General features: G+C 36.8%; 1 protein-coding gene across 3 annotated transcripts in view; it reads right to left on the bottom strand.

Annotated features, from left to right (window-relative positions):
• Positions 1 to 5,469: 5,469 nt before the first annotated feature.
• VSTM2A (V-set and transmembrane domain containing 2A) overlaps positions 5,470 to 12,373 on the bottom strand; it is a 28,679-nt gene continuing 21,775 nt past the window's right edge. The window contains exon 5 of one of the 3 annotated variants that reach the window (XM_032305439.1): positions 5,470 to 8,389. In XM_032305439.1, coding sequence (XP_032161330.1) covers positions 8,313 to 8,389 — 77 coding nt within the window. In that variant the 3' untranslated portion in view covers positions 5,470 to 8,312. The other 2 variants (XM_032305438.1, XM_032305440.1) reach the window with 2 other exon arrangements.

Here is a 12,373-nt window from a genome sequence, read left to right as displayed (position 1 = left end):
ATTTTGTATAAACAGAATCTTACATAAATATCCCTTGTCTTTAAGATAGCTTTAAAATTCATCCATAATGTTATAAATAGCCCTAGTTGGATTATTTTCTTTGCTACCCAGTATATTATTTCATGAACATAGTATATCTTTATATATTTTCCTATTAATCACTACTGGTGTTCTTCCCAATTCTGGATCATTGAAATACTTCTAAGAACATACTTAAATAATACATAAATGTGAGATAATGGGCTTCATTGTCTTTCTCCTCATTTCTGAATATAAAGGAAAAATATTCAGTGTGTCATAATTGAGTATGGTATTTGCTACAACAGTTTTAAAAATAGACATTAGGGGAGGAAAGACTTTTCAAGTTTTCGAGAGTTCTTAATCATGAATGGATGTTGAGTTTCATCGAATGTCATTCTTTCATCTACTGAGATCTATGCATACTTTCTTCCTCTGTTAATGTTGTAGCAGGCTCTGTTATAATCCACATCCGTTGTGTCTCAGCACTTCCAAATGCTCAAGAAAATTACCCGTTGCAGGCAGCTGCAGTTGTTTTCCTAAAGATTGTCTTTGAAGCTGCAAAAAGTCTGTTCTTTTTGCACAAGGCAAGCTTGAAATGCCTGGAAATAAATCCTCTTACCTTCCTCCCCACAGGGCTGCCATTTTCAGTCAATGACTGGCATGAATTGATATTTAAATACTTCAGCTTCTCCTTGGGATGGAGAGAACTCAGGTGTGTGTTTTATACCAGGTGCTTAGTTTCCTCATGGGACTGAACTCCAGTTACCTGCAATGGTAGTTGACTTGACAACACATTCATCTTCTGTCTCCTTTCCTTGTCTTTGATTCATGGTTCTCGAACCTCACAAATAAATCAGTTATACTCAGATCCTGTCTCAGTGTCTGCTTCTGGAAACTATATGACCATTGAGAATCTCATCTTCGTTTTTTTCCAACTTTGCATTCTGAAAATAAACCATGTTTATTCTATGTGGTGTATTCTATGTTGATGGATTTGTTTGGCAAATTTGTGTCTGATTTTTGCATTTATATTCATGATTTAGATTAATTTGTAACTGCCCTTTCTCCCACTGTTACTAGGAAGCTTTCTAGTAAGGCAATGCTAATCCGGTAGAGGGAGGTGGAGAACTTGCTATATTTTTCTATTCACTAGAACATTTTGTGAAAAACTGGAATTATGTTTCCCTGTTTAAAGGTATACTTGAAGCCACTGTAGTCCTATATTTTTTAGAATTTATCTTTCATCCTATATAGTGCACACATATTAAGGGCACCATAGCCCTATTTTTTTCAGATCTACAGATCTTATTAATATGATGCCATCAATGTGAAAGATCAATAGGATGTCTGAGGGGCTGGTGAAGAAAACAAAATCGTGGCTCAGGCCTGGAGAGTCAATGTAATTTTGAGGCAAGAAGGTATAAGGGTACTTTTATCTCGGCTAGGTAAAACAAAACTATCCTTTTATTTATTTAGATAATTTTTTTTTCTAAAACAAAACAGAGAATCACCAAATTACTAACTATAAGACATGTGCTATGAGGTCTGCTAATTTGCTCCAGAAAGTACCCATATTTGAATCAGCAGCTACAATTGCACTCAGCACCTCATTAAGCCTGTGCTAAACCTAGACTCAGGACTCAGCTGTCTTTTGTATTACCAAAGAAAGAGGTACATGTTTTATCCGTGACTTTAATAGTGACTCTTATTTCTGCCACTGAAATTTCTTATGGACTATTTTGGTAAAGAAGAGAAATTCCAGGGTCCTTCAGAAACATGGCCATTAGCTAATTGGACAGAAAAACAATGCAGAGTCTTTCTTCTGCCGCTCAAATTGGACGCTTCAACTGTGTGTTTAGGAACTGGGGAAATAACTCCTGGTGGGTAGAGTGGTCTCTATGGCCAACAAGAGATTAGGGGAAATATTCTAAGAATTGCTGCCCTTTACATCTTTCACTAGATACGCCCGGGTCCCCAGCATATAGTATTAATTCTGAGTCACTGCCCAGTAACACACCAGGTCTGAATGTATCTCTTTCTTCCATGCACACTTACTCTTTAAATGCCTCAGTTCCTTTGGGAGATGCTGACAGTAGTATTCCCAGGATTCATGTGAAGTATTATTGTTGGGGCCAGTGATCCATTAATATAAATCTGACTCTGATGATGGGTTTGGGTAAGGAGTGCAACTTTAGTACGGTGGTTTAAAACTGTTTCAAAGAAAAGGTGGATCCCACAAATCAAGTGTGTCTTCAAGAAGGTTGCTCTTCTCTTTCCTCTGATTCCACAATCAACTATTCAAAACTTAGGTCAGACATTCTGATTACCTTTCCGAGATTGTGTTGCCTCTTTCTTTTCCTTTCATTCTTTTTTTCTTTCTCTTTCTTTCTTTCTTCCCTCCTTCCCTTCTTCCCTCCCTCTTTCTTCCTTTCATTTTGCTTCTTTCTGAGAAAAAGCGGGAGATGGGCAGAGAGAGAGAGAGAGAACCTTAAGCAGGCTCCATGCCCAGTGCAGACCCTGGGCAGGGCTCAATCTCATGACCCTAAGATCATGACCTGAGTCAAAATCAAGAGTTGGACACTTAACTTACTGAGCTACTCAGGCATGCCCTGGGGTTGCTTCTTATTACTATCACCATACATGACTTTCCTCTAGTGATGAAATACTACTACCCTAATGTCTTCTACCACTTCTCTGGTGTCTGGGGACAGCCATGGAAGTAGACTTCAAATATGCTGGCATGCTATCTCTCCAATGTAGTTCTTAAAGGACTGAAGAAGGAAATATTTTCCAAAGGACCTCATCAGTTTAACTGGGGGTTAAAGATATGTCAAACACAGGAAGAGGTTCAGATGATAATAAGCCAGAAAAAGAAAATGATACAAACTTAAAATAGAACACAAAGACCACAGACATGTACAATAAACCTATTACTCCCTAACCCCCAATATGTGTCATGTCACCTTAATGCAGGAGAAAGCAGGCATCTTTGTCCCCCTGGAAAATATAGGTCATCTCTGACTTCCTAGATTTTAAAAATAAAATAAGAGTTCAGAACTCAATTAAATCACCATTTTATATTATATACTGCCATTTAGATGTGCTTGCCATTTGTTCTAAATTTTGGAATAAAATGTACCTGTGATTTATTTTTTTCCAGATTTTGGGTTATAAAATCAATTTAATGTTCTGTGACAAGTGTTAACAAAAAATAGAAACAGAACAAAATAGAAAATATTAAAGTGCATTTCACTGTATGCACACAATAAGCATAAATGCTATTTTGGAAACTTGTTTCTTTTCATATACATGCAATAAAATATAATAAAATATTCAATGACTCTTTGGATTTCAGAGCTCATATGTTAGACAGTCTATATCATGCCTATTTATTATTTATTTATTTTAAAGATTTTATTTATTTGACAGAGACAGAGATCACAAGTAGGCAGAGGGTCAGGCAGAGAGAGAGAGAGGCGGAAGCAGGTACCCCACTGAGCAGAGAGCCTGATGCATGGCTCCATCCCAGGATCATGAGATCATGACCTGAGCAGAAGGCAGAGGCTTAACCCACTGAGCCACCCAGGCGCCCCCATGCCTATTTATTTTTAAAATTATATTTGATTGGAACATATAGTTGGTAAGCATAGCCTCAAGAGTAGACATGTACAATTTTTCTATGAACCTTGCCTATATCAGAATGATTTTGTTTATTTCCCTAACACTGAAAATATAACTTAACTAAGTATAAAATTATTTTGTCACAATATTTTTCCCACTGTACTCTTTAATCCATTGTCTTCTGGGACTTATATTGTGGAGGATTCTATGATCCTATTCTTTTCATCACTTTTTTTCCCTCTGTACATGTAGAGATCTTCCCCTCCCTTTATCTTTTTAATGACAACGTTCTACCAAGTGTCTAGGAGTCTCTTTTATTTCAACCTGTCTGCACTTCCAATTCATATACATGTTTTTATTTCAAATTACATTTGTAATTATAACTATTTCAGTTCTGTACTAAAAGCAGTCCCGATTACCTCTCAATTTTTTTCTTTTCCTCCTTAAAACTATCAATTGTAAATTAGCATTAAAATGCTGTTAAATTCCTTCATACCTAATAGATCCCTGAGCTCCAACACAAAAGCATTACTGACTATTTGAGAGATTCAATTTTGTTTCCGAAAGACTCTTGCTTACAAGCAAAACTATACACAATAAGAAGTCAGGTCTGGAGATAGCCTGTGTCTGGATCTCAGAAAAATAGCTCACCTTGGAGTTTTCACAAACTTGTTCCTCTGCCCTTGCTTCATTTCTCTGGCTCTCCATTGCCTGATCTCATCTCCTGCCATACTCCCCTCACTATACCCTTGTCTCCTTCTAATGCATGAGCCAGCTTAGATGGACTTCCCTTTGGAGTTTTGTGCAAGTTGTTGTTTCTTCTCCCTGGAAGCTTTTCCCAGATCCTCTCCGCTACAAGCTTCTTGTTCTTCAAGATTAAATGTTGCCTCCTCTGAGCAGCCTTCCCTGGTCACTTCCAGTCATGGTCCTTTCTATTGTCCTAACAGGTTTTTTCCTTAGAATTTATCAATATCTTATATTCCCTTGGTTTTGGATGTTTCCTGTCTGTCTTTCCCCCAGTACAGGAAAGGACTTTATCTAGGCCATCACTGGGGCAAAGAAATTTAAAGCACTTTCTGAATGACAGACTGCTTCCCTTATTAATGAGCAGTTCTCCAATTAAAATTATTTCGGGGTACCTGGCTGGCTCAGTCAGAAGACCCTGTGACTCAAGGTCATGAGTTCTACAAGGGGTGTAGAGATTACTTAAATAAATAAATAAATAAACTTTAAAATTAAAATTATTTGGGCTTCATATTTGAAATCATGTGCAATGTATTTTGTAGCTTGTAGTTTTAACTCTAAGACACCATTACAGTTTATGTATTATCTCAAATTCCATTTACTTCTTAAATTATATTTACTATTTCCCTAAACATGTCTTGTTTCTAAGAACTTTAAGGTAAATTAGTTAAAATAATAATCAGATCCTTTTAGGTGCTCAAAAACATCTAAGCATTCTTCTTTACAGCCAACAAATCATAATCAAATCAGTTTCAGCATTAATGAACAGAAGGGACCATCTCCATGGAACAAATACACATGTACCACCTCACACCTGTCAAAATGGCTAAAACCAACAACACAAGAAACACCAGGTGTTGGCCAGCATGTGGAGAAAAAGGAGCCCTCTTGCACTGCTGGTGGGAGTGCAAATTGGTACAACTACTCTGGAGAACAGCATGGAGGTTCCTCAAAAAGTTTAAAACAGAAATACCCACTGACTCAATTGCACTAGCAGGTATTTATCCAAAGAATACAAAAACACTAATTCAAAGGGATCCATACATCCCTATGTTTATAGCAGCATTATCTACAATAGCCAAATTATGGAAACAGTCCAATGTTCATCAATCGATGAATGGATAAAGAAGAGGCATATAATTTTTGTGGGTTCATAGACTTCACTAAACTTGTTTACAACTCAGATTAAGAGCTCCTGCTTTAGATGATTTTTGTTATTTTATTTTATCCTCAAGGGTTTTCATTTGCATTATTTCATTTGTAAGCAAATATGTAAGTCTTTAAGAAAGAACTAAAGAATTTGTTTGAATTCAGGTAAGTAATTTCAACTTTTTATGACTTCCTCTTCCGAAAAACATTTCATAACCTTAGAAATCAAGGTTGAAAAAATCATATAATTTATTTTTCAATCTTTGCTTCTAGTCATGGTTACCTATGAGTAGTAGTCCCAGAGGTACACGATACAAGATGAAAAACACTAGACAGATTCTTTAATTTTTTTAAAGCTTTGATCCAATATTTAAGTTTACACATTAACTTTTCAAGTTTGGAGATAGAAAGAGTGTGCCATGTTCTTTCTCACAGTGGTCAATGAGCCAGACTCTCGGAATCCCACTGACAAAAGACACTTCATTATTTTGGACACTGACACAATGAATCTAGCGAGAATTCTTCCCAAGCCAGCATATATCCTTTATTACGAGCGAGCATGGTAAACATCATTGATACAGATACACGTCTGTCTTGCTTTAGAGTTGACCAATCTCATGACCTGAACTTTGGGTAAAAGTAAATTCCATGGTGGATTTTCCCAGCCTGACTGAATTTGAATCAGTAAGCTAATTTACGCTTGAATATATGTGATCTTTAGAGGCCAGATAGACTTAATAAATATTTATCTAACATTAATTTATGCATTTTAAGTATTAAATTTTGAAAGAAAATAAATTTCTAGGTTAATAAAATAGCGTAATTAAATCCTTTATTTATTTTTCTCGTTAGACTGAAATAATAAACCAAATGGACAAAAAGAAGTCAATAAAGGTTTTAGCCTGAAAAATTATTTCTCAAAGATAATGTTAAGATATTATGAAAATATGCACACTGCTTGTAATTGAACAGCAGAAAATCAATGCATTTACCTTTGAAAAGCAGAGGTATTCATTGCCTTCAAGCTTCAGTTTAGGACCTTTGCCTATAAGCTGCTGGTCCTACAAAGATCATCTTCTGGTTTTGTTATGAAAGAAAATGGAAGAGTCTCTCTGTAAGGAAAACTTAAGTCATTTCTGTCTCAATCTGTATCTATTCTAGTGTATCTGGAACACATTAATTTCTGCCTACCATTCTTTGCCAGAGTAGAAAACAGTTTCCAAATAAAATAATCTGAATTATCATTAAGCCAAAAATAAGAATGCAGTATTTGAAATTATAATCCACTTAACCAGTGAAAACTTGAACACATTGTCTTCTTTAGTTGGGGATTTGCAGTCATATTTTGCATATTATATTTAGCCAACAACCAAATTTTAATATTTAATTAGGAGACATTAAAATATAATTAGCAGCAAATAACAAGTGTGACAAGGCTACAAAAATCCATAAAGGTCAAAGAAAGCAGCATTTTAAGCCACAGCAAGAAGTGTTCTTCCATGACTTTGGGTAATCATGGTGACCACTTCACCTTCTCCACATTCACCTCCAAGGCAAATTTTCTAGAAGCAACCTTGCTTTTTGAAAATAATAACGATGATAATAATAGAGGGATAGCTGTCAAAACCAGAGAGTGTACATTCTTCAGAGTCAAGAGACTCTCAAACCTCAATAAACACCGTATATAAAGGAACATAGCAAATTTCAACACAGCATACACACAACAAAATTAATTCATTTATCAGAGACCAATACAATTTTGAATATGCATTTTCCAGAAGGAAGCAGAGGGCAACAGAGACCATCTGCAGCTGTCAAGCCTGTGGAAGTGAAACAAGGCATTACAAAATTCACACAATATATGAATTATAAATGAAAAACAAATGCTTTATCTAAAAAAAGTTGGTTGGTGGCCCAACATATAGATCTCTATATGTATATATTTATATATTTAATGATAAAAATCAGCTTGCATGAGGGTCATAGTCTATCTACTTTGAAGTTATATCACACGTACTATAAGCAATTTACAGAACTTGTCAAGTTTGCATATACAGGAATTGCAAAATGAATTAAAATACATCGAAATATAGAACACTCAAAATGTATTTATAGAAACCTCCCAGGATTGACAGGGATTGGCCGTAATCAGCACTTGCCACCATTGAAAAAGAACTGTAATCAAGAAAAAGGAAAAAAAATCCAAGAAAAAAGAGAAAAAAAAAAAAAAAAACCTCTTTTATTACGTCTTATAAAATAACGTTCTCCTTGTTGACTCGCAGTGTTGACGATTTTCTTGTTGCCCCAAACTGGGGATTTTGTTTGATGATAGTTTGTGTTCTGTAGCTTTTTGATTTGTTTGTTTCCTGCAGATAATGTGTCTTTTAGTAGGAAATCCATAGTAAATATTTGCTATACCGATGACGTTCAGGCCAACCCCTGAGCAGTCATTGAGATGATGCTTTAAGTAGCCGAAGGAAAAGGAAAAAAAAATAGATCTTGCTATTAGAAAAAGTCCTATCACGTCACACTAATTTTCTTGAAATAAAAGATCAGTGATTTGCCCAAGAAAATGTTATGAACAAAGCGTGTGATAGCCTCTTCGTTTATGCTTCCGGAAGCAGGCGCTCCTTGGGTAGGTAATTAGAGAACAGTGGGTGCAGAGTGGTGCTTGGAGTTTAGGGTCAACTTTGCTGTCCGCTCCGTAGATTTTACAGGCGATTTGCTCTTTGCTTTAAGAAGAGAAAGTGATATTGGAAAAAAGTCAGCACTTTAGATTAAAGCAAAGCACCCTTCACAAAGCCACAAACAAGAAGCAGGACAGAAAGTCCATGGCTTGTAGCTATCCTCGCACCTGCGGAAGAAGTTATAAGATATTCGCTCATCTTGAAGATTTCCAATGCTCCTTATTAGGTTGTTTTAAACACATACATATATATATTTAATTAGCTGCCAGCTTGGCTCTGGTGCTCACATGAATGTCTTGGCATGCACTGCAAATAACAACACATACAAAGAATTTCAGTCCCAGAAGTTGGTCTTGTTTTGTTTTGTCTGTTTTCAAACAATGCCATCCCAGGGTTGGGAACACTGAGAGGAAGAAATCCAAATGCTCTTCCTTTAAGTAATTCTTTAAGGATCATTCACTATAGTCATTTGGCTATTCCTCTATTGGTACAGAGAAAACGCATCCCCTGTTTGACTACTGCATAAGCATAAAACCAAGGAGTATAACCAAAACTGAGAGCAGCAGGCTTCTCAAGGGCAGGGAGAATGTGTTCTGGGATGGGTGCATTAGGGCATTTTGTTTTAGAGAAAGATATTTCTCAATTGTTTACTCTTATTTATTTATTTTAAAAATTTTTATTTATTTCTTTGACAGACAGAGATCACGAGCAGACAGGGAGGGGGGGGAAGCAGGCTCCCCACTGAGCAGAGAGCCCGATGTGGGGCTCAATCCCAGGACCCAGAGATCATGACCTGAGCCAAAGTCAGAGGCTCAACCCACTGAGCCACCCAGGCGTCCCTCAAGTGTTTATCTTAAAATCTAAGGAAAACTGAGTGCTATCAAGAGTTGGAAATTTTTGAGAGAGCTTGAGGACACTGTAAGGGAGAGAACTAAATTATATTCTTGCATTTTCTTTATCATACTTTTTATTCAGTAAGCTTCTAGCTATTACTTCTATATTAAATACCTTTATTTGTAAGAAAACAAAAATGTGATGAAGCTCAAAGAATTTCTTTTTTGGGAGGGGTCTTTCTTTTTTCTTCTTTTCCTCTTCTTCTTCTTTTTTTTTTTTTTTTTTAAATTGGAGATAGATTGAAACAAGTTGAAGGGGTAAAGGTATGGAAATTCAATCTTCTGAATATTTCCCCTAAGTCATGTTCAGGTCCACATTGCCAAATGATAAAAATAGAGGCAAAAACACAAGCTCTCAAAACATCACTGCAGAATAAACATTTGGGGGTTCTAAGACGGCCATTTAATAGACTAGCATTACCTTTGTTGTTGTTATTGGTTGTTGGGTGTTTTTTGTTTTTGTTTTCGGTTAGGTTACTCTGATTGTCAGAGTTTGGTAGTGAACAAACTGATTGTCTTTGTTTGGTAGGGAACCATATATTTAACACAATATCTCCTCACAGCCTACCTAATGGCTGAAGACCCTGCAGTTAATGACCAGTCTCTACAGGGCACCTTCATTCACGTCGGGTAAGAATGTTCAACAATACAAAGGTGATAGTAGTGGTCATGTGCAGCTCTCAGCACAAAGTTCATGCAAGGGAAATATACACAATCAATGTAGAACCACTACCATCAGAACTTTCCAAAATTAAATATATAATCTCATTATCTTTTGAAGAGAAATTCTTTGACAGAATTCATTTAATCAGAAACAAAGGAAAGGAAAAGAGAAAGGAAGGAAGGAAGGAAGGAAGAAAGAAAAGAAAAGGAAAGAAAAAAGAAAAAAAGAAAGAAAATTAAGAAAGAAAAGGGAGGCAGGGAGGAAGGAAAAGAGAAGAAGAAAATGATTACATGGCTCTTAGAACAGCCAACTGCACTTGACACAAAATATGTCTGATATTGAGTAAAGGTTTAAAAAATGTTGAGAGCAATAAAAGCAAGCAAAATGATTCACTCTTCAAAAAAGATACTTTGTGAAATAATGGTTTCCTTTTCATTGTGGGCATTGGGGATTAGCTCGCACTTGCCCCCGTCATAGACCACCTGCTCCTTCCTCATATAATCAACCCTTCATAGGAATTGCCTGAACCCCTCATTCCCAAAAGATATGAAGGGAACAGCTACTTCATTTGGACCCAACATTTCCAACCATACTATGTCCAGCATGTGCAAGTTAAAACAAAGTTGACATAAACAGTATAATCGGAAAGAAACCCAATTCTATACGGTGAAGAGTATTTTAAGGCTCCTAAAATTTCGAGCTGCCATCAGATACACAATACGCCATTGTGATATAGCACTTTTTTTTTTTTTCCTGGTAATCATTCATCCACTCTAGGTCCATGCATTTCCTAGCATATTCTGTTAAATGAAATGTATTTCTGTCAGGACCATTATAAAGCTCCCCCTCCACCAGTACATTAGATTCTAAGGCAATTTTATCATCAAATCAATGATTGTTTTTCTCCACTTTCTGTTTTAGGTCTTGAATGAAGAAACAGGGACTCCTGTATCTTTGCAAACCCAAAGGCTTAGTTAAATCTAAGACTCTGAAATGCTGTCATTTGCCCTGTGTTCTTTTAACAAATATTCATCATAGGCCTTTCCATTCAGATATACACCATTCTGAATATTACATTATTATCAAACATGTTATTATACTCTATAGAAAGTTGTTTTTTTTTCTTTTTTTAGTCAAACTTTGGTCACTCATCATACTTTATTCTTATCTTTACTGATAGAAACATGTTACTTTTGTGAAATAATGAGAACCAGGACTGAAGCTGGGAGCTCTGAGTTCCAATTTCTTCTGCTGCCTCTCATTTCCAAGATCTCAAATAAGAAACACTTTGTTCTACATTTTCTAAATTGAGCATAAACTGTTTGTGTAATTTTTTTCATATTAGTATGGCAGACATTGTGTTAGCTTGCCTATTTTGCTTTATTTGGTTTCTTTTGTCTTGTGCCCAGGCCAGGCAGGGTGACCTGTTGTTCCCTAATAGGACCACGAATTTAAGCAACTCTTCCCCTCAAATAACCTGCATCCGTTTTGTGTGTTCACCCCAGCCGGTCTCCGATGGCCTTAACACAGCCTACATTGACTTGTAATTCATTACATCCATAGCTTATCTCACTGATTACACTGTATGCTCCCTTAAAGGCAAAGGACAAAACTCGAGCAATTTTTTAATGGCTCTCAATGTCTTTGACAATGCCTTGAGAGTTTTACAACTTTTGCCCCTTACAGAAAATCTCCTATGAAGAAGATGGATACTATTATCTAAATTATGTGAAGAAAATGTACAGATAGCGTGCCCAGACGAAGAGCAGCCTAACAGAACCTAGACATTTCTCTCGGACTCAGAACGCCATTTCAGGATGTCCTTTGACTTCTGTTTAATAATAATGACTTTCATTTGTTTTTATGCTTAAAGATTTCCACAGTGCTCTCCCAGGTGTAATTCCCCAAGCCTTTGTAACACAGGAAAGGTATTTTCTCCATTTTGCAAATGGAGAAGTCTAATAATCTTCTTAGAAGTCTAAGGACTGCAGAAACTTAGCTTCCAGCTTTCCGCTCCTCTTATACCTGATGCAACAGCCAGTGTCACAGCCCCTTCACGGAGATGTGGAAACGCAAGCGTTTCTCAAGAGGCTGACTGTGATAAAATAGAGTTTGGCTAAGGAGAAATATGAAAGAAGAAAAAGGAAAAGGAAAAAGCCTCAAACATTTTTATTTTTGCTATCATTATTATTTCAAAGAAGAACAAAAAACTCCATCTGTTGCTTTAAACAAACCAACAAGCAAACGAACAAACAAAGAGCAATCAGAGAACTGGAGTGAGACCGTGGCATCCTGCGCAGCCCAGGGGAGATGGGCCGTAGTTATCCCACATCGCTAGAGCCACTGTCTCGGACAGCTCAGTCCTGCATCTCCCTGCCTCATTTCACTCAACACCACTTCCCAGACTGCGAAATCCGCCTTGCCCCTCTCATCTGTCTGCAGGTTAGAAGAACTTAGCTCCCTTTTACGACCTTCCTTTTGAAACGGTTCCATCTGCACTGCCATTGCTTCCCAGCGCCCACGGTCACGAGGCTGGAAGACACTGGGCTTGTTTAACAACGTAGCAACCCTCTCGTTCACATCAATTTCCAAAA

Source organism: Mustela erminea, chromosome 11, assembly GCF_009829155.1.
Source record: "Mustela erminea isolate mMusErm1 chromosome 11, mMusErm1.Pri, whole genome shotgun sequence".
Lineage (NCBI taxonomy): Eukaryota > Metazoa > Chordata > Mammalia > Carnivora > Mustelidae > Mustela > Mustela erminea.
Note: the sequence above shows the minus strand (reverse complement) of the source record. Positions and strands in the feature narration are given on the sequence as shown.